General features: G+C 42.6%; 1 protein-coding gene across 1 annotated transcript in view; it reads right to left on the reverse strand.

Annotated features, from left to right (window-relative positions):
* The window catches only part of UVRAG (UV radiation resistance associated), an 85,926-nt gene extending 64,013 nt beyond the window's left edge, over positions 1–21,913 (reverse strand). The window contains exons 1-5 of the mRNA XM_064726291.1: positions 21,735–21,913; positions 6,207–6,324; positions 4,753–4,787; positions 2,834–2,995; positions 1,946–2,020 (exon numbers count right to left, since the gene is read on the reverse strand). Of these exons, the coding sequence (XP_064582361.1) occupies positions 1,946–2,020; positions 2,834–2,995; positions 4,753–4,787; positions 6,207–6,324; positions 21,735–21,815 (471 nt within the window). The 5' untranslated portion in view covers positions 21,816–21,913. The remainder of the gene's footprint in view (positions 1–1,945; positions 2,021–2,833; positions 2,996–4,752; positions 4,788–6,206; positions 6,325–21,734) is intronic.
* Positions 21,914–22,305: the final 392 nt, after the last annotated feature.

The raw sequence follows: 22,305 nt of genomic DNA on the forward strand, positions 1-22,305 counted from the left end.
ACATAGTGTTGTTTTCTTGAACTTTATAAACCATAACTGTCTGAATTTTATGCATAGGAACACAGAAAAAATGCAACTGACAGCACTGCCATTCCTCAGCTTCACACCTGAGAGCCCCCTCAGTCATGTGCAAGAGAATTACATGAACATGAGATAAAGCTCCATCCTTTATCCGTGCTGTAACACATTAAAAGATCAAAGTAATCTCAGTTTTGAGTGAACAAGTTTCTGGAAGTCACAAAGTAAGAATGAGGTAAGGTTGTTCTTTTAAGAGACCAGAGTATCCATTCTGCTCAAAAGGTATCAAAACAGTAAGAGAAAAATAGCAAAACAGCAATTCCACATGCTGCAGATGTCAGACATTGAGCTTTTCCATATCAGGCAGTGTCATACAAATTCCTAGAAAAGCTGCAAACTTAGAAGAGTTGCTTTACATGATAAAGTAAATTTTAAGCAGGTCAAGCCACTGGCAGCACTGTAAGATTATGGATTGCAGGGAAAAAAGGCACTTTAGAGTAAAAGCAGCCCTATCTCATACCTGTGATCAGGCAGCTTTCCAACAGACAGAGGAGGATTCTGAGTACCACAATCCCTGCCTAAAGAGTCTTTCCTGCCCCAACAAGAGTCTGTCTCCATACAGAAGATGTTGAAATTCAGAAGCAAACATCAACATCTCCTGACACAATTGTGTTAACCATAGGCCACACAGCAGACATTCCTTTCCATCAAAAATAGGGTTCCATCTAAATAATCTAAATAATTCTGAGATCTACACATTGTGCAGCACCATCCTACTGCTGCAGAGGCACCATCCCAGCAGCTCTCTCAGCTCCTCATTTTCATACCCAAGACACTGGATGCTAAATGCTGAAATCCAGACATCTTTCCATTAAAAAAATACCAAATTAAAAACATCTTAATGTCTGTCTGAAAGAACTAGGATGGTGGAAAACTGAAAATGCACAAGTTACCATCATCACCATGTCCTTTCCTTGGAAGTGTTTAAGGCTATGTTGGATGGGGCTTGGAGCAACCTGATCTAGAGGGAGGTGTCCCTGCCCATGGCAGGGGGCTGGAATGAGATGGTCTTGAAGATCCCTTGCAACCCAAACAATTCTATGATATGATTCTATAACCAAAACCAAGAAGTACCTTTAAACCTTATGAGCTAGGGAACAAGTCCTGACAACAATCAGAAAAAGAAGACAATGTTCCCATCTTTGAATTCAGGCCCAGGCTGTCCGTACTGAAATCTTGAAAAACAACTGCATCCTGCTTCAGGAAAACTGAATGCAGAAACTGCAGCTGTGTGTCAAGGAGTCATTTCCTCTCCAACCACACAACCTATCTGGACCACAGTACTGCCACCAACAATTTGAGATTTAAAAAAACCCATCAGAGGCACTATTTACAACAGGTAAGTTTAAAATTCCTCATCATCAATGAGGTAATAATCAGAGACAATACTGGATGAAGAGGCACAATTACTACAGTAGATCCTTGAGGAAAAAACCCATGGGGTAAAACAGGTGCAGCATGAGCAAATAAATAGCATACCATTAAAGACCTACAAACTCTAGGCTTCAGACTGATAACCAAACTTTGTGGCTTTATACATGCCATGAAAATGAGTCTTAACAACCACATCACTTTCAGTATGTCCTATGTCTGAAAGACCTGTCTGCCTCAAAAAATACAGTCAAAGCTTATTTTCAGTAACTAGAGGGTTTTTGGACCCTAAATGCTACACTTAAGTCTTTTGAAAACATCACAGATATCCATGTAATCAAGGCAAGGTATTTGTTTGGATCTGTCATGTCAAAAAACTATTCCTCTCAAAACAAGCATTTTAATGTTATGAGTATCCAAATGTGAAAAATCAATCTCACAGGTTGAATTTCAGTTTGTCACTAGTACCAACAACTCAGAACAAGTACACCCTTACCTTCTGTTCAAATGAAGCTCCATAATAACCATCATTGAGACCAAAAATAATCTCATTTGGGTTTCTTGCATGGATCTGTGGGGAAGGAAGAAAACGAACCAGTTTACACCCAGCTTACTGCAAATTTTCACATCAAATGAGCACAAATTGCTCCAAGAGTCTAAGGCAGTTTTTCATCATTTGTAATTCTAAAAGTACACAAAAACTCACAGAAAACTGAATTTAACATGGAAAAATCACAGCTTTAGCAATAGTCACCATGCTCAGCCATTCTACTTTGAACTCAGAAACACCAGACAGAGTATCTTTGCTATTACTGCATTTCCAGGTGACAAAAATAAATTAAGATAGCTGGAAACTAAACAGAGGTAAGACTCAAGAGGTTGATGTGGAGAAGAGAAGGCTCCAGGGAGACCTTCTAGCCCCTGCCAGTGGCTCAGGGAGCTCCAGGAGAGCTGGAGAGGGACCTTGGACAAGGGGGAATGACTTGTCCCTGCCAGAGGGCAGGGTTAGATGTGATATTGGAAGAAATTCTTGGCTGTGAGGGTGGTGAGGCCCTGGCACAGGTTGCCCACAGGAGATGTGACTGCCCCATGCCTGGAAGGGGGCCATGATGGGCAGGGCTCAGAGCAACCTGGTCTAGTGGAAAGTGTCTCCACTCACAGCTGGGGGTGGAACTGGATGATATTTAAGGTCTCTTCCAACCCCAACCACTACATGATTTTACGATTTAAAGCTCTGATGTAAATTCACATGAATATCTGTAATCAAACTTTAAAATACAATCTTTAAACACATTCATTTCCTTTCTCAGCATTCTATTTATTAATTCATCCAGATGTTTTGTTTCCTGAAGAAAAAAGTTGAGAAAAAATATTTTCACATTACCTGCTGGCCCAAGTACTTTAATCCATCTAAATTGACCTTCCATTCAATCAAAAGCTGAAAGTGTTCCTTCTTGCCACCCCAGATCCTCACAACAAAACAGGAGACAGAGGTATCAAGATGATCAGGCATTATTCCAAAGTCCAGACTCCTCCATGTTGGATTCTAAGTATTCAAAGAAGGATAAATACAGTTAAAGCAAGCTGAAACTAGTCCATAAATTGACATTTCAGAAAGCACCAAAGCCTACCTCAAAGATTTTTAAAAATCTTAAGAATGAGGAACAACAGCCATTTCAAGCTCTGCTGCTTCCTTACACGGTTTGCTAGAGAGAATTCCTCAGTTAAAAGGTACATGCTGTAAAGTACTTCAGAAACTGTGAATGGGTTTTGCTTCCTTCCATTACAAGACCTCAAAGAATTTACTTCAGAAATTACTAATTCAGTTTAACCAAATAAGGAACTTTCAAAATGGAAGTAATGTTCCTTTCACAGTTACAATTCAGCTTCTGAAAACCAGAGTATAGCATGTATTCCCAAAGTTAAATGCTGATATATTCCCCAATAATTAAATTTGCAGAATTTGCTGATGTATTTGTTCACATTCTTCTCCTCTTGGCTGATGCTCAATCCTGAAATGCTGTCACTAAAAGCTCATCTTTACTCCACAAGATCACTTGCACCTGGAGCTTTTCAGAACCAGCACACATTAAGCTAAACTGCAAATTCCACCAGAACACAGACTTACAAAGATTCCAAGAATTTTTCGACTCATCTCTAACAACATCTAAAGAACTGACCCAAGCTGTAACAAAACCAAGTCAATCCAACATTACTAGTGCCAAGAGACAACAGAGTGTCCAAAAGCAGAAATGGAAAAGTGCTTTTATTTATATTTATTTCTCTCCCTCCTCTGCTGAACACAGAAACAGTAGCTCTTGCAAAACAAAAGGTAGGAACCCACCACCCCATGAAAGAACCTGCCTTCCCTTCTAGTGCTTAAGCAGCTTGGAAAAGGCCAAGCATCCCTGAACTGGAGTCAGTTTGAAACAGGATGCCTCTGAAAAGAAGGGAGAGGCAAAGTTACCCAGTAAGGATTACAGAAGAAATGCATTAATCAAGTCCTCCTAACAAGAAGGAATATTTCATAGCTATTCAGGCATAAGAATACCAGGTCATTCAAATACCTATAGGTTATATAGAGGATGTCCTCAAGACATCTTTTATTTAGATTTTTGTTATTCCATCTCTTATATCCTGTGGTTAGTTTCCCTTTTGTTTTTCCTTTTCCTGATTTAGAATAGACAGAACTAAAAATCCTAACAAGAAAAACTGGATAAGTTAGCAGCCTTGAGTAAGCAGACAGCTCTTCCTTCATTCAAGGAGGGTTTCAAAGCATTCACCCAGGGTGCTATAAATGGAGCAGTTCTACCTTGTTAATGCAGGCATTAAAAAGTCTTCAGCAGGTTTTCAAACTCCCTTAGCTAATATTTGCAACATCCTACTCCTATTCTATTATTATCCTTCCTCAGTAACTAAACAGTAATAAACTGTTTAGTTCTGGCCCCTTCATTCATCTAAACTGAAAAATTTAGAAAATCTAACATGTTTTTAAACTTCAGCTTCTAACAGCTATTAGCTCTTCAAAGAATACATGTATATTTCTGGCAGGTACATGTTCCTTGCTGTTTTCCTACACAACATGAAGATGTTAATAGAAATCAGCATTTCTACTTCTCAGCAGCTCCCTGTTCTAACCCTCATGAAAAGACCCTGAAAAGGAGGAGAAGAACACACTGCTCCTAACAGAACCAAACAGTGGAAAAACACATTAAACAGTTATGGTATTCAGCAGAGAAATCAATATACTGCACTAAATACACAACTTTTTAAACAAAGTTTTTCCACATCAAAGTAACTTACCAGAGAATTCTTGATCACCTCACTCTTATAAAATTCTGAAGAAAAATAAGTAAAAAAACACCTTTAGATTAGCTTAAACACTGAAACAAATCTTAGTATTTGAAACAGGAAAAAAAACAAAATAAGTAACAATCAAGGAGGACAAATGTTAATGGATCCAGTTTATTAGTAACCAATTTATAAGACAGACTTTGAAATGCAGTCATACTTTTGACTATAATTACTCCTTCACACTTACTCATTACAAGTCATTATTTAAGTTTAGTATTTCATCTTTATACCCATGAGAACCCTCAAGTTTTACAAGGCTTTGATTTCTGAGGAAAGAACATGGCACGGCAGTTAACAGATTTTGGATGACATTTGCAAAAATGACTGGTTTGCTCCTCCTGGAGCACAGCAGCTTGGATAAATTAATTACAGCACTTTCCTGCAGAGCGCTGGTGACCTGTTCCAGGTGCTCAGAGAGGAAACAGCCAAGTTACTGACAAAGGTGCCAACAACCCTGTGTTTAAATGGAAATAAGCAACTGCTGGCACATGAACCTTGGCTTTCCCAGTCAAAGCAAGAGCTTAAAAGACTTTAGACAGCTCTAGAGGCAGGAATACAGATTTTGTACAATATCCCAGCCCAGTGGAGACCAGGGATAAAGCTTTGAAAAAGTGCAAAAGAGTCCCTAACACCAAACACTGCAGAAAAAAGTAATCAGTGACAGGTTCAATCAACCACAACAAAGTCCAGGCAGCAAGCTCAAGGTGTGTATTCTTATCCTTCTAAAACACCAACCTTGGTAAAAAAAGCAAGGTAAGATGCCAGATGTGTCACTGTGCCAGATGAAAATAAAAATTAAGAGAAAATCAAAATTCATCTCCAATCACATCAAAAGGAGCATGAAAATGTATTTTTGATAACATCTCTCCACCATGAATTATATACTGTAGTGGGGAAAAAAGGCAAGGAGAGGAGAACTAATGTTCAAACACAGTTATCTAAACTAGAACAGGTGCCTGGATGCTTCATGTCATTGGCTGACAACTCTATTTTTTGAAAACTTTGACAACAGTATGTGCTGATGTATGCTCTGTAAAACAGCTGGTATGCACTGAGTGGGACACTCTTCCCCACAAAAGGCAACCAAAGCTCCAAAAGTTTTAACTATTATGTGCCCTTGGGAGTCCCCAGTTTCTTACATCATCACTCAGGGAAGAACAATGACAAAAATAGGGTGATTTAAAAGAGTACAAAAACCTGTCGTCTGTTTTGCCTCCTTGGCTGCTAACACTGAAAGCTTTCATGAAACTGAGGAAACTAAAGAGCTCTTTTCCAGTGTTAGCAAAGGTGATGCAACTAATGGCAGAAAGTTGTCAAGACCCACATAAAAGGAAGAAAGAGAATTGATATAATAAGAAATCAAAGATCGACTAGCAAAAAGGTTGATAGCAAGGCTGCTTTACCTTTGTAGATCTTGGTGTTACCACACAAGTGAAGAGTGAAGTACGTATCCAAGAGGCGGTGACCATTCTTATTAATAATGTTACGCGCAGCAATATTCCGAAGATGACGAAGACGGCGCTAAAAACAAGGCAAAAATTTCAAATCATTTTCTTGGATTGAGAATTAACCCTTTCTCTTTTTTCAAAGCATTTTAATGATTCCCAAAACAGTGTTGTAAAAAAAAAAAATCCCACCAAACACTCCATTTTCTCTGTCAGCAAGTGTGAACAGCCAGGATTCTGCAAAGCCACAGGACAAGCAATAAGCACCTACAAGCTTGGATTCAGCAACTCTGATATTCAAGAGAAGCTGTTCTTATTCACGTCCTGTATGTCATTTTTATCCCACACAACTATATCACCCTGACTCTGAGCAGCTCCAAGCAATGTGACACTACCAGCCTCAGACAAGCAGCATCACCCAGATGTTTTGCATCATCACACTGGAAACACTCCCCAGCCAAAGCTATTTTCAACAAGCATTAATGGACAAATAGCTCAAACAAACCACCAGCTAATCCAGAGCCACAAGGAACTGGCTGAACAAAGCCTCCTGATTTCATGGTAATCCTGGAAACTGCTTTAACAACCTTAAATAAAAGTAAAATACATCAGGAAGACATATCAAGATTTTCAGGGAAAATTAAGGGCACAGTGAAATTTGAGATTTTCACTGTCAGTTACCATCTGCTGTGATGAGAGAGTTCTTTTCCCTTGGAATGAATACAGGAGGATATATCACTAAAATACTTAGTTTAAGTGATTTTATCCAACTCCAACATTATTTTGCTTTACTACAATACTACACCTTGAATGAAAACCATCAGATGAAATCAATCTCTCTCCCACCTCACTGTGCCCAACAGCTTTAATAGCTGTGGCTAAGGTCTTAGCTTCAAGGCACATCACACCCTTAATCTTTGACAAATATTTTACATTATTAACTTCTTATAAAACTTAACTAGTTAACAAAGCAATTTTGCAGGACTGTCACACTTAAATCATTGCTTAGCTGTTGTTCCTATTGTAACTTCAAAGACCCCTGCTTCAATCAGCCTCCCAGGAATGCAGCACTCAGTGAAGTGCCAACTCAAATACATAAAGTTCTCACCAAATCCTTCAGTGCAATATTTTCCCAATCAATCTCTCAACTCACCAGTGTCTCACCCACTGCCATGGGGACATTGACAAATGGCTCCACATACTTTGTGGATCACCACAATACACCAACAAGCCTCAAACAACTGCTTAGTGCATACTTTTACCTCAGAGCTCATCTTACACCATTTTTTCTCAAAAGCGTCTTTATTTGTAAGGCTGAATCCACCTTTGAAGCTGATTGATCAAAAGCACATTTTAAAGCTTTTGAAACCAAAAGAATTTTCCTGTTTGTTGCTTGTCTTAAAAGGCTTTTAACAAGAACTGAAAGGCCATAATCAGTTTTAGAATCACAGTATGACACTTGATATCACTTAACACCACTCCAGTGATATATCAGTTTTCCTTTATGGAAAGGTATGAGGAATATTCAATTTTTGTTTGACAGCCTAAAAATCACTGATGGAGTCATTCAATTCAACCTCTGTTTATGACTTAGACTATAAACACAGCCTGAGATGGGATGCCCAGGTACCTCTACTACAAATATACAAAACCAAAAAATTAAAAACAAAACAACCTAATAAAGAAAAAACGTTCTGTGAGACTACATGGTCTTATTTTCTTAGAAAGTGGTATCAAAAATGTCAACAGAAATATTATGCCTCACTTAAAAAAAGCCATATAGACCTTTAATGTTTTTCCACATCTAACCTCAAAGCTGGGTAGCTTCCCTGGCTGTTTTGATGTGCAACTGAAACGCTCCTTAAGAAAAGGCTTTGCACATGAATTTTGCTACCTATAAAAATGATTCAAGAATTTTATGTGCTATCTCTCTTTTAATTAACATCAGTAGCAGAGAAATCAATCAACTACCATGCTCATTCCCTTCATTTTTGGTATCTTTTTTTTTCCTTCATCCCTTACAAAGAACCAAAGAACAGTCCACACTGTACTCTAAAACTAAGACAGCAATTTTCTCCAGGTCTCTCTAGGATTGCAAACTAATTTGTGTGCCTGCTTTAAGTAATATGTTTCATTGATTAACTCTCAAGCAAAGTTAAACAAGTTTCTTACCACTTGAAGTACACAATGAGGTCAACAAGGTTTGGAAAAAAAAAAAGTTCTCGAGTGTCCTAACCTACACCTGCACCTCTGAACAAGATGTGAGTCCTTATCTCCATGATTTGTGACTTCCTTGCACCCTTCAGCATCTGGGGGTTAAAGTCACACTTCCCCTAAACCTGTTGGAAGAAGATAATTAAATCTGGGAGAGATTTAGAGACCACAACATAGTTAAGAACTCAATGTGCAACAGGTAATGAATATTTGAATCTGCAGCTTAGCCAGCACCCTCCTCCTATCCTTTTTGTGAAGTCATGACGACAGAGAGACTTGAATCCTGATAATACATCTTCCCATTCGCCCACTATGTTCACCGATATTATATTGAATTATTCAAATTTCCTCAGAACTCTACACTGGCAACATTGAGTAAATTAACCTCTCCTGATCAAAGATAATTAGCTTAAACCAGGAGACTTTCAGCTGCAAAGACACACCCAAAGACAACTGAAATAGGTTCTAGAATTCCTCATCAAGGGCTTTGTTTCGTGACAAAGTAAATATTAATTTTGAGGGATGTTTTAAATATCTAGTGTTACCTCCTATGCATTTCATATCATTTTGTGCTGGAGACACTGGAATACACAAAACAAAAACTGTGTTGCAGCTCAGCTAGCCCCAGCATCAGCCCAACACCACCAACCCCCAGCACTGCACCACCCTTTCTTGTTCAGTTACGCTGAAATAAACAGGGCCAGGAGACTTCTCCTTTTTAATGCCTTTATTAAAAGTGATCAGCTCAGGATTGGGTGGCTCGGCAGGGCTGCAGTCCCCGTCGTGTCTCCCAGGGCGGCTCAGAGGAGGAGGATATGCACAGCTCTGTCCACTGGGGGCAGAGCCGGGGGATCCAGGCCTCGTGGGAGCCTCTAGGGCGTGATGTCCCCGTCAGGTGTTACTCTCAGCCTCGGCGGCCACCTGGTCCCGGCGTTGGGACGACTCCTGCTCAGGGCGAGAGGGGCTCCGCATCTCTGCAGGCTCAGCAATCGGCTCCTCATGTCCAGACACCATTTTAGTCTCTCAATTCTTATTTGGCTCGTTGTTTTTGGGGTTTTCTCGTTGCATTTTGGAGTCGAGGTCTCAAAGCACGCTGGTCTTGGAGTCACTTTGCATAACCCCCCCGCACCCTCTCAGGTGTCTTCTCTATGCTGGAAGGGCGCACTGCCTCGGGGAAGGGCCATCACCCCACCCAGCCAGGGCTTTTACTAATACAAAAGAGGAGATAAGCCTCAACGACCCGGTATTACAATAACAAAGCACTAAGAACCCTGGCAGAGACAGATCTGGCTGCGTCCCTGTAACTCTTTCTCACAAAAAAATATTAACCGAATTTTTGTTCATAACAACACCATAAACAAGCACTTGTGCAGCTGCTCACACAATCACGTCTGGGAACCAGAGTGGATGGAAACCAACCACATCTCCCTTTTCCTGGGTAAGTTTCACCAGCTCACTTCCCCCACATGGCTGGAGCAGCAGCTGAGCAGACCAAGGAGGGCACAAGCAGCAGCAAGAGGCTGAAGGCAGGGAATGGCTGGAGTGACACCATCAGCTTGAAATGTACGTGGAGCAACAGAGCTGGCACTGCCACGAGCCAAGGGGAGCAGCTCACAAGGAGGTACCAGAGCACTTCAAACTGCAAAAGCAACTCTTTTCAGAGAATAAACCAGTATGGTGAATGCAGCAGCTGTAGATAACACACAATTCTTTCATTTCCTCCTCCTTCTAGGTGAAGTGCTAAAAAGGGTCCCTTTTTTTTAGTGACAAGTTTCAGCTATTTTGCTCTTTCTGTAAAAGTGTCAAGAACTCTTCATCATGAGGGAGGTTCCCCCAGGATAAGATGCTCTGCACCAGAACAGTCATTCTAAAAAGTTCATCTTAAAATTCAAAATACAAGGGCTATAAAATAATCTAAGGGCCTTGACAGCCTCATGAGTCATTTAACTTCAAAAAGGCCAGTGTGAGTGCAAGATGATAATGCAGGACCTGTTTTCATTTTAAAAAAAAGAGCAAAATATGCAATGAGTATAGCTAATTTTCACTGCTATCTCTTCAAAGAGTTTACAGGTTACCAGCAATACAGGACTGAAGACCTCAGAGGGGCATCTAAAGCAAGTATCTTAGTGAGATATCCTACAGCAAAAAAAGTTATTTTTGCAGAATACATACCATGGAAAAGGTTGTTTAACCTTTCCAAGAGCTCTCATTTCAGCACATGCAGCCTTAACAGGGGCATATCTGGATCAGTGCTTAGCACAGTAGTACAGCAGGTCTAACAGGTCATTCTCAGGGGGTTGTGACACAAGTTATTTTGGTCACAATTGTCCTAGACCTTTGCAATTCCCAAGAAAACCAATGGAGCAGTGAAATTACATTACATGCCTGGTTATCCTTTGCTTTAATTGCCATTCTAAGTTGCATTTGATTAAAAGCAACAGCTATATAACAACTACATGCTGATTCACATGAAAGAAATGAGTGCTTCCTTCTATGTTGAAGATAAATGACTACAAACCAGGAGAAGAGATACACTTATTTTCCATTAGGAGAAATCCTGAGTGTATTTTAAAAACACTGCTGCACCTAAAGATAGCACAGGTGATAAGCAGACAGCAATCCCAAAGATACATAGAAAGTCTGATCAGGAAAGCTCTGGGAGAGATCTGAAGAGCAGAATCTACCCAGGTTTCATCCCTCGTGCCTGCAGGCAGGACAGCACCTTCCCAGAACACTGCAACAGCATCTTAACAGAGCTGCTGTGGAGCACAGCAATGCCATCCCTGCTCAGTGACTGCCAGCTGCACTCTACACAAATCAGCTCCACAACCAAGTATTTCATCATCAGCCTTGTTAAGATGGCTTTTTCATCAGGTGATTCTAGACAGTCTGCCACATCTTCTGAGGTCTAAAGGACTGAAACTGTCTGGTCCCTTCATGCTTTAGTTCCCTCAACACTAAGACACCGTAATCTTTCACTACCTCTGCCTAGAATGCCACCTTCAGCATGTTCCCATCCTGCACAAAGTGTTTTGTGCAGTCTTATGGCGAGGATCAAAAAATTAAACCAAGGAAAAGCTGCCAAAAGCAAAAGTTACTAAGGGTAACTAACTGGGTAAGTAAGGGTAACACCTGGCTAAATTCACCTCTCTACAGCTACACAGATGTGCCCACCACAGAGGACAGAGGCAGACTTCAACACTTAAGTTGCTCTGCAGTTTAAGTTTATCCAGATGCCACTCTTTGCTTTCCTCCAGGCCTGAGAAACAGAAGTGATAAGCTACTCACTGCTTTTTGTCTAATAATCTGGTATCATTAATAAAAATCACAGTAGAGATGACACAGCAGGGAGGTAAGAAAAGGAGTAAGTCAAATGAGAGAGAAGTGCACTGCTGTTAACACAAGGTCAGGACTGCTCATGGCAGGAGAACAGGACTACCTACAACAGCCTCAAGTATTCTTGGAATTTCAGAATTATTTGCTCAAGGTCATATAATGGGTAGCAAAAGCAAGCATAGAGAGTTCTGATTCCTCTTCCATCTTAACCACTTCATTATTCCCTTAAAAGAATCTGATGACCCTCAGATTAAAAAAAAAAAAAAAATTCAGTATATTCAGGCTGGATGAGAACACAGCCAAACACCATTTTCTATTTCTGGTACTCAGCCATCCCACTGACTCCAGCTCTGGCCCCAAGTATCAATTGTGAAGCTCAGGTCACTAAGTTGGGCAACAGCAAAGCCCATTCTAATCACATGGAGCCCATCACGCTGTCGCAGCTGGGATGATCTAATGGCTCACAGCTGGCAAAGGGGGAGCTCTGTCTTCTCCCTGTCCCACATCTGCCTTCTCCCAGTAGCACTGGCTCTTTTAGCAACACTGTTCATGAATTCTGCTCTCAGCAGACCCTTTGACGTGCTAAATAAATTTGCAAAGGTGTCAAGGGAGTATCTGAACTTAAGCAAGGCAGGTGTGGGATCTCAGCACCTCAGGACTGAGGTGCCGAGTCACCGAGACCACCCTTGGGGGGCTCGGGAGTCCTGGAATGTTGCCAGAAGTGTCTGGTGGCTGGACTTTGACCCTACACAGGAGACGACACCTGTATGAGGATAGGAGGATTTCACCAGGCTGAATGGTGAAGGGATTAGTTAGTTAGAGAGTGAAACACAGGGTTTAGGATTTCTGTACAGGGGGGTTTAGAGAAGTAAGATGGAGGAATTGGGGCGTGTCCTGTCCTCCTTCTTCTGCTTCTTCTCCTCCATCTTCTGTGGTGATGTTGGCACTTTGGGATTGGTCATTACTAAAAGTGCACTGGTTAATAAGGGTGAAAGGTATTGGGGAAAAATGATAAATATTGTATACGCAACTTTGGGTATAAAGATAGGTGACCGCCCCGGGGGGCTGGGAGTGTGCTCATGGCTGGCTGCTGAGCAGTCCTCTGTCGGGCCGAGAGAAAATCTTTTAGATAAACAATTAATAAACACCGAGACCGAGAAAAGATCTGAAGCCTCTTCTCGTCCTTTGAAGCGCGGGCTGCCCAAGGCCACCCCGGGCCTTTCCAGGCCCTCCAAACAGCCGAAAACCGGACAGGCAGGCAGTTTGGTTTCTTCCAGCAAGAACCATCCAAGATACCATCAGTCCCCTGGGTGAATGGAGGGTTTGGCTGACAACTTCCAGATGTTACCAAGTGACAGTGGGCTCACTGCACCCATGGCCACAAGCAAGTTTCAGAAATTCCATCAGGCAGATTTTTTAAGAATTTTATAAATAGAAATACATTTTCCAGAATCAAGCTTAAATTCAATTGCCCAGGCAGAAAGTTGTATACATCTATGACTGAATTTGAAAAAGGCTTCACCACCCATCCCATTCCTGACGACTTTCCATACGGCCCATGTAACCAGAAACTTGAAAAGTAAATACAATGGTAAAACCAGCATTAAGAAGGCTGGGAAATCATCCTGTACAAGCAAAGTAGAAGTTTTACATAAATTACTTAGCCCAAATTCACCAAAATTAATCATCACTCAGGGCTCTCTCAGAGGCCTGATGAGCTGAAAAGCAATTATTGTATTTCCAGAGCAAAGAACTTTCAACACTGGCTAAAATTTCAGCACCAGGTCTACTTCCTTAGCCTTTAATGGAGTACCCTAGACAGTCTTCATCTCTGGGCACCATCTCTGTTTTCAGACTGGTGCCTTCCTCACAATTCTGTCAAGGAAGTAAATTCCCTGAATTCTTTTCAGATCAGGATCAGCTCTGACCTCTGTATGACTTGGTACACACCCTGGTTTTACCTGGCTTTCACATGAATTTCATAGCTTGCTTCCTTGCTCTATGGCCCACAGAAGCTCTGGAAGAATTTAAACAAAATCCTTTCAACTATTTTACATTAAAGCAGGAGGCAAAGATTAGTTAGCAACACAAATGTTACTCCAGCAAATCCACTGGTTTTGAACTGAATGGACCTGAGCTTGCAATGTCAGCTATTTAGATTTAGTCTGCATTTTTGTCAGAATTAAGTCCCATTAAAACAGAGGGCTCTTGTGCTTTGTAGCTCAGAGCAGACAGGTTGAGCTGGGTCTTTTTCTTAAAAAGCATAAAACCTCCAGCCCTAAAACACAAAAAAGTCACCAAAATATGATCTATATTTAGTCAATGCGAGCATTATTTATTATCACAGCACTGCTCTACATCTCCATATTGCACCTATCAACTTCCTCAGATTTTCACTATTTGCTTTCACCTCTCCATGCCAGTTTGAATATTAAGAAGCAATCACATGATCCAATCTCTTGAAGTCAAATGGTAGACAAAAATTCATAATTAATTTTACATAAGTTTTCAAGCTGCCTCATTTTCCAATTTAATACCTTTTTTTTTTAGTGGAGCATATCTTGCAGAAGGTTGGGACACCTCTACTGCAAAACATAAAGCTTTTAACATCCAAGAAATGTACATGAGAAGTTTAGGCATTACTCAGATGGTTACTTAAAACCACAGGAAGGGCATGAAAATGCTTGTACTCTAATTTACACATTTGCTAGGAAGATTCATGAGGTTTACAATTTAACAGTTTTCCAAAGTTCAGAGTGAAGAGAATCAAATGGGCTTTCAGACCTACTTCTGAGGCAAAGCAGAAGCATTTGATATGCACTTTTTGGGGGACACAGCATTTAGAATTTTAAAGAATTCTATTTTAATGTCTTCCAGCACACACTTGAAGACAGCAAGGCCCTCAAAGCTACACAGCCATAATTAGTTCATATACAGCCATAATGAATCACTTGTAGTTCTTCTTATGACTGTGCCTCCTTCCTATCTCCATTTCCCCATGTCAAGTGACCACCAGCCATCCAGGAACTCCTTTCCCTTTCTAAGATTAAGCTACTTTCTTGCAAGTGCCTTTAAGAAAACAATTTCTACTAGGAATCAGAACTGAGGACAACACTGGTTTGAAGATGCACTGTAGGAACACAACTACACCTTTTTTTCCTGTGAAGGTGCAACACACTCACATACATCACATCCCTCACATTCCCAAAGATCTCATGCAAGGAACCAGGTACACTGAACCTGTGCAGAATGATTTACCCAGACTAAATGACCACAAGAAAAATCAAAGCTATTTCATCAACACAGGCTCAAAGCTTTCTAAGATGGACAATTGTGAATTTTAGTTTACAGATCTTTAAATTAAAGAGCCTCCTTTCCTTTACACTTCTGGGCATCTGAAAGGCTTTTGAAAGTTTCCCTTAAAAAGGGAAACAGCTATGCAGCTTTCATGTGAACATATCAAGGGTCAATACAGGTTTCTAATCATCCATACCCCCTGCCATGGCTGCTCCTGCTTCTGTCCTGCACTGAGAGCTTCAGCAGGAACAGTCAGCAAATGGGAGATGTTCAAAAGACATCAAGTCTGCCCTAATTCACACAAAGAGAAAGTGAAACAGGAAGAATAAGGAAAATCTCAATACTTGACATGGTCCATGCAGAAATATAATTATTTTCCAGCTATCTGAATGCAAAACAGCCCTTTGCAAGGTCAGTATGGAGTTAAAGAATGCAACATCTGAAGTCAGTGTTAAATCTAACAAAATATGCTAGTCTATGGCATTATCTGCTCCTTTAACTAAAGCAACAGTCAAACCAGAAAATAATTAAAACAGGTAACTATACTATAACTGAAAAAACTTAGCACTATGTATTACTCTTGAAAGACAGCTGTGTTCTCTGATCTCTCCTTCCCTGCACCCTTTGCTACCAGCTAAACCTCTAAACTACTTCCTCACTAAATAATTGCATTTACACTGAGGAGCAACTCAGAACTCAACTTCCACCCCCACGAAATGATGTAAACAGCTGGTAACTGTTCAGCTGGCACAACAAATCTTCTCTTTGTACCCCATAATCACATGCAGAAAATCTACACCACTCACTTTAGAGTCCAAAATGAATGAAAGAACTAAGACTAAAACTGATGGGAGCTCATGATGTTCACACAACTCACTGTGACAATCTTCTGTATCTTTTTTTTTTGTGCTCATTTCTGCACAAAGACTGTAAAAGCCTCTTATTTAAAACATATTGGAGGGGCAGGTACAGAATTCATGTTCAGTCTTGGGACACAAACAGATGTGGCAAAACAAGACTCAATGCACAGAATTAACTTTAAGACAATGTTAGCAGGAAGGACTCAAAAGCCAAATCCTGTGCCTATGCAGAGTCTTGGGCAAATAAAGTTGTTCCTGGGTATTGTTTCAACAGCTGTATTTGGTTATGGTCACTATAACATCAAGAGTGACTGATCCAGTGAGCTGGCAAACACCAGAGCTCCAAAGAGTAAGAACTGTCAGCACACCCTAAAAAATTGCTCTAAACTATGGCTAAGAAAATCTTAGTGGGCAAATACTGCCCAGTGACCAGATAAAGCTCTTCTTGCTGGGTGTTTACATAAGATGCAAATAATAGGAACTAGACAGTCTTTCCATCTTTAACCAAAACCTTTTAGAAGAAGTGGCTAGAAATAACATCTTTCCTTATTGATGCTTTTTCTCTGCGTTTGTCTAAACAAGTGTTTAGTCTCAAGATGAAACACTGAAACTGCAGCTGCTTCTTTGACACAGCATGGGAACTAACCCACCAGACAGAAAAGAACATCAAGGTGCAAGTCCCATCCATTAATAACACTGCAGCAGCTGAGGGAAGTCCCTTAAGCCTCTTAACGTGACCTTGGGGAAGGGAGCATTGGTCCACATTTGCTGTGGGAATAACCGGGGAATATCAAGATGATACTCAGAAGGAAGCACCCAAAAAGTAAACAGAGCCTTACAGAAACAGCAACAAAAACAAAACAGTGGCAGTTTTGACCTTAAAGAAGCATTAAAGGACACTCTGGGTTGTACAAGTAAACAGCATATGATGATTAATAACCTGAAGCATATTAATGCTGATCTTGCTGCTGGATGATAAATCAAGAGCAAAGAAGTCAGTTTCCCTTCATAAATGAGACTTCAGTCTTTAGCTAGAAAGTTGATCAATTAAGAGCATTCCATAACCCACCACAAGCATCCCATATAAAGCATGAAAACTGATTTAGTACAGCTTTTGGATATAACAGTTTAACTTATCAACAGATCATCTGGTCTGCAAAACACTCCTGCATCCCTTGTGGCATACAGAAGGTACACTGCAGATAGCAAAAGTCCAGCTCCAGCTTAACAGCCAGTCTTTGGGGCTAAAACTACAATTGTCCAGTAACTTTAACAACTACTCCTCCTAATTTACCTCTAACAAACACTAAACATTGATGCAGCTGAGTATGGATACAACTGAGTAAGATCAGCAGGTCACTCACACTGTGGCCTTTCACTGGAGCAGCACTTCCCTCCCACTCAGCATTTAAAGACAGTGTGTGTCAGAGAAGTGAAAGCAATATTCCAGTACAACACTTACCACACATTCTGATTGCTCCCCTCCTCTCATATTTTGTAGGAAAGGGGAAGTAAAATATTTAAGAATCAGGTTTTTTTTTTCCAGATAACTCAGGAGAATGTGTAACAAGAGTAACAGAAAACTAATGTTTAAAAAGATACTATTTTCTCATTGTTTAAAGTCTCATTCATGTGCAGCCCTGGGCCCATACAGTAACTTTCTTCACTTTTATTACACAAGACCCTTCAAACACATTTGTCAGCACATTTTGAACCCTCCCTTTCTGCCACGTTGCCCAAAATGCTGTGTATGAGTGATGCACATCTTGAAAGAACGAAATCCAAGTTGAATCTGGAAGTGAACCTGGCAGAGGACGCAAAACAAGGGCTTGTCCACGTACACTACCCAGAAAAAGAAAGCCAAAGGTGTTACCCCCTGGTAAATAATGCTGGAAAACTGGTAACAGCTGATGAGAAGGGTGAGGTACTCAACAACTCTTTTGCCTCCATCTCCAATGACAACCTCTCTTCCTGCACATCCTGAATGGATGGACAGCAGGATGGGGACTGGGGGAACAAAGCCTCTCACACTCTAAGATTGAGTTCATGACCACCTGAGGAACCTCAATGTGCACCAGTCTATTGGACCTGATGAGATATCACAGAGTCTTGAGGGAACTGGCAGATTTAGTTGCCAAGCCACTCTCCATGATAGTGGAAGTTGGGTGAAGTGCCAGGTGATTGGAAAATGGGAAGCATAGTAGCCATCTTGAAAAAGGCCAGAAAGGAGGACCCTGGGAGCCACCACCCTGTCAGCCTCACCCCTGTGCCTGGGAAGATCACAGAACAGATCCTCTGAGGAGCTGGGCTAAGGCACGTGGAAGACAGGGAGGTGATTCCACAGCCAGCACGGTCTCACCAAAGCAAGTCCTGCCTGAGCAACCTGATGGCCTTCTGCCATGGGGTGGCTGCACAAGGGGAGAAGGGAAGAGTTACAGATGTCATTCATCTGGACTTCTGTAAAGCCTTTGACTCACTCCCCCACAACATCCTTCTCTCCAAACTGGAGAGATTGATTTGATGAGTGGACTGTTAGATGGATAAGGAGGTGGTTGGACGGTCAAACCCTGAGGGTAGAGGTGCTGGTGTGGAAGCCACAGGAGCCATGTACAATGAGCACTGCTCTTGGACTCATACAAGTGCATGAAACTCCACCTGGAGCTTTAGGAACCCCAGCCTTAATGTTACTGGAGGCCACAGAGTGTCCTTGACAAGTTTCACTAACTGGTTGCTCTGTTTTGCTTTACCCTAAAATACACTTCTGACACCTGTAGCTGAAACCTCATTGCTGCTCCTCTCCACAGAAACTTTCACTATCTGTCAAGAGATGTTTGTGAACTGAAAGACACAGAAAATATTGGGTCACCTGATCTGACACTGCTCATGGCTGTGCACAATGGCACAATTTCCCCCTTCCCTCCTTACCAGCACATCCACACTCAGCAGAGAGACCCCCCCTCCCTCCCTCACATTCATGCCAGGCAGTGGCTCTGCAGTCCATGCCTGTGCTTCCCTGTCCCTACACAACCACACATGAGCTCTGTTTTGGCCAGCAATTAGCAGGGCAGCACTCAGCAGATCATTTGACTGTGGCATGACTGCCTCTGTACACTCAGGCTGCATCTTTCTGTCCAATCCCTTCCACTGAGGATGTAGAAGAGTCTGAAAGGTTTGGGTCCCCCAACCCCTCCATTGCTTTGAACTGCTTCCAATGACAGGACTGAACAGTTTGAGCATTCAGAAATCTTTAAGTTATTATGATACTCCCAGTTTTCTTGCATCTGCCAACTGCAAAGAGATATTACTAAAGAATCTCTGCTCCTGAAGTGTAGTTGTTTCACATTTTCAGTTCTGTTGCGCTCACTTGTACAGCAAGAGAACAACATCCTGACACAATTATTAAGGGATTCAAATGGGAATTTTATGCATTTCTTTACAGCCATATCCTCTATTTCTCTTTCTTAAAATACAGAATAAAACAGCAAAAAGCATTCTCTGCCCCAGTCATCCCACCACACAAACAAGTTACAGAAGAGGTCAGTCACTTTTGACACAAGTATCATCACAGCAGCAAAAGGTTTCAGACTTAACTTTTCACTCCTGCAAGAGTGTCAGTAGCAGGAACATTGTTTCTAATCAATGTGAATGTTACTGGAACAATTAAAGCTAGACTAAATCCAAATTGCACTGACAGTACCTCTGCCCCTAAAAAGTCACTTCAGTCATTAAAAGCACTCACTTTGAATTCACAGTTGAGAATTTGTCTTTGGAGAGATTTATAGCCATGACTCAGACCATCCTGCTCTCAATTCTTATAGTCACTATAACATCTTATAGTCAAACAAATGCAGCTTTGGGTGTCCTAGGAAAGCTGCCTACTGAAACAAATCACTGAGCTGATTTTGTGCTGGCACAGAGCAAACAATTACCTTGCATAGCATCACACAGCTTGGGTCAGCCAGACTGTGGCATTACAGAGGTGATACAATATGGAAGGAATGACTTATCTTTCTCATAATTCTGCAGTAAAATAGCTCCAGTGTGATCAGCCCACATCACACCACAACAGAGCCCCTTCTAGGTATCCTGCACTTCAGTAACAGACTTTTGAGCTCAGAGAATACAAAGAAAGAGGGTGATTTGCTATCAGTGTGTTCAGCTGAGCCTCTCACTTTGATTCCAAGTAAACACAGCACACAGATCCCTCAGCACATGGTCCTTGTGTTGGCAGAGCACACAGCAGGATGCCTCAGTCTCTGTCACAGCCTTACACTTGCTACAATTAACATACAAGCAGCATCCTCACTAAGTATTTACTCAACTGGAACAGCCTATAATTGGTGACTCAATTTCTGCTCCTAGGAACTCCTATAAAAGTGTCTGCTCCTAGAAGAAAAAGCCTGTGTTTTGGTCTCACTTTCACAAACGAAATCCAATGACTAATATCACAGGCTTCTCCCTGCAGCATTCACTTGGTCCTTGCACAAGCCTGAGAAAAAATAAAGCCAAAAATTCAGCAAGGAGAAAGCCATACTTGATCTCATGGACAATCCATTGTTTCCTGTTCGTACAGAGCAGCGTTCATGTTTATGTTTACTAACACAGAGCAGACCCACGTATCAGAGTAAGCACTTGCTCACAAATTAGGGTCAGGTGGGCAACAGCCACCTCTATTTCCCTCCTTTGCCCCCAAGTGGATGTCTTCTAAAAAACCTGTTTATCAAAAGAGCAGTTATAGATCCATTTCATTAACATCTATTGATTTTTTCTTTAGGTACTCTTTATATTCCCACCATAGCTCAAGTAAAACAGATTGTGTGGCTAACTCATAATAACATCCACTGCACTGAGGGTCAATGAGCCAAAACAACATTCACATCTTACACTATTTCTAAAGAAGAGCAAAATTTTGCAAATGACTCCTGCCTTCACCAGTCCTGCTCTGGCTTCTGTACAATCAAAGTGACCACTTGCAAGAGGGGAAAGGGCACAGAGTCGGTTTGATAGGGATTGCTCAATGCTCAGGCAGAACCTAGTCTTCCTCACTTAAAATTAATGCTCTCCAAAATGAAAACATGGGACAAGTGCCCAGTAAGCCAAAAGCCAACTATCAGCAAACAGGAAAAACAGAGCTGGGTGAAGGAAGGACACAACGGGGAGAGAACATTTCAGCAGTTTTCAGAATACCCCTCATGTTATATCCACACTTGCTCCTCACCCCACCAAGAGAAGGAGGAGGGGACACCCCAGCTGCTCCAGCCTCACGAGGTGCCCAAGTTTAACGCCGATTTTCACGGTGTTATTCCTACTGCAATTCTCACCTTTAGTCTGATCTTTTGCAGGCACAGAAGTAGTTTTCTGGGAGAGAGGCACAGACCCCTGGCCCCATGCTGCCTCTGGCCTTCCTACCAGCCTAGGAGAAAGGTGCTCAAATTGCCCCGGCCTCAGGGACTCCCACCAGCTTGGGGACTGGATCTCAGGTTCCCCCAGACCTCGGGGAAGCCCCACTGGCACCCCATGGAGCACCTGTCCCCCCCTTTACCGCAGGGAGCAGCCCCTGCACGCCTCGGGGAGCTGCTCTCCGTTCAGGAAACATCTCCCTGCACCCCAGAACAGCCCACACCTCAGTGAGCACGCCCCTGTGCACATCCCACGCCTAAAACAGCACATCCCCTTCACCTCAGAACACCCCACACTTCAGGGGACACCCCTGATTCACCTCAGGACACCCTCCTCCTCCTCAGCCCCCTCCGAGCTCCGCGCCGAGGCCCCGCCGTACCTGCTGCGAAGGCAGCTCCACATGCAGGGCGCGGGCGGCGGAGCCGGGCGGCAAGGCGGCGGGGCCGGCAGCCGAGGTCATCCTCACGCAGGGTCCCCGCTCCGCTCCCCCGAGGCCGCCGGGCGCGCAGGGGTTAATGGCGGCAGCAACGCCAAGCCGGCCGCCCGCTACGGAGCCATATTACCGCAGTGCCGGGGGGTGGGCGGGGCTCCGCCTCCCGCGCACCCATTGGCCCGCGCCCCGCAGGGGCGGGACCCCGCGCTCCTTCTCTACTTACGACTGGCTCAGCCCGACGCCAATCAACGCCCCGCTGCGCCGGCCCTGTCAAACCGCCGGAACGCGCGCCGGCGCCGATTAGAGCGCCCGCTTCCGGAAGGCGGGACGGCGCCCGACTGCGGGCAATGATTGGAGGAGACGGAGTTTGATTGACAGCACGCCCTCCGTCACGTGTGCGGGAGCTGTTGTCATCACGTGGGGGACGGAAAATAGTTCGGCGGAGGGGCCGAGGGGCGGTCGCCATGGCGACCCTGAGGGGCGGCCAGGCCGGGCCGGGCCCCGCGCTGAGCATCGG

This window comes from Zonotrichia leucophrys, chromosome 1 (genome assembly GCF_028769735.1).
Source record: "Zonotrichia leucophrys gambelii isolate GWCS_2022_RI chromosome 1, RI_Zleu_2.0, whole genome shotgun sequence".
NCBI lineage: Eukaryota > Metazoa > Chordata > Aves > Passeriformes > Passerellidae > Zonotrichia > Zonotrichia leucophrys.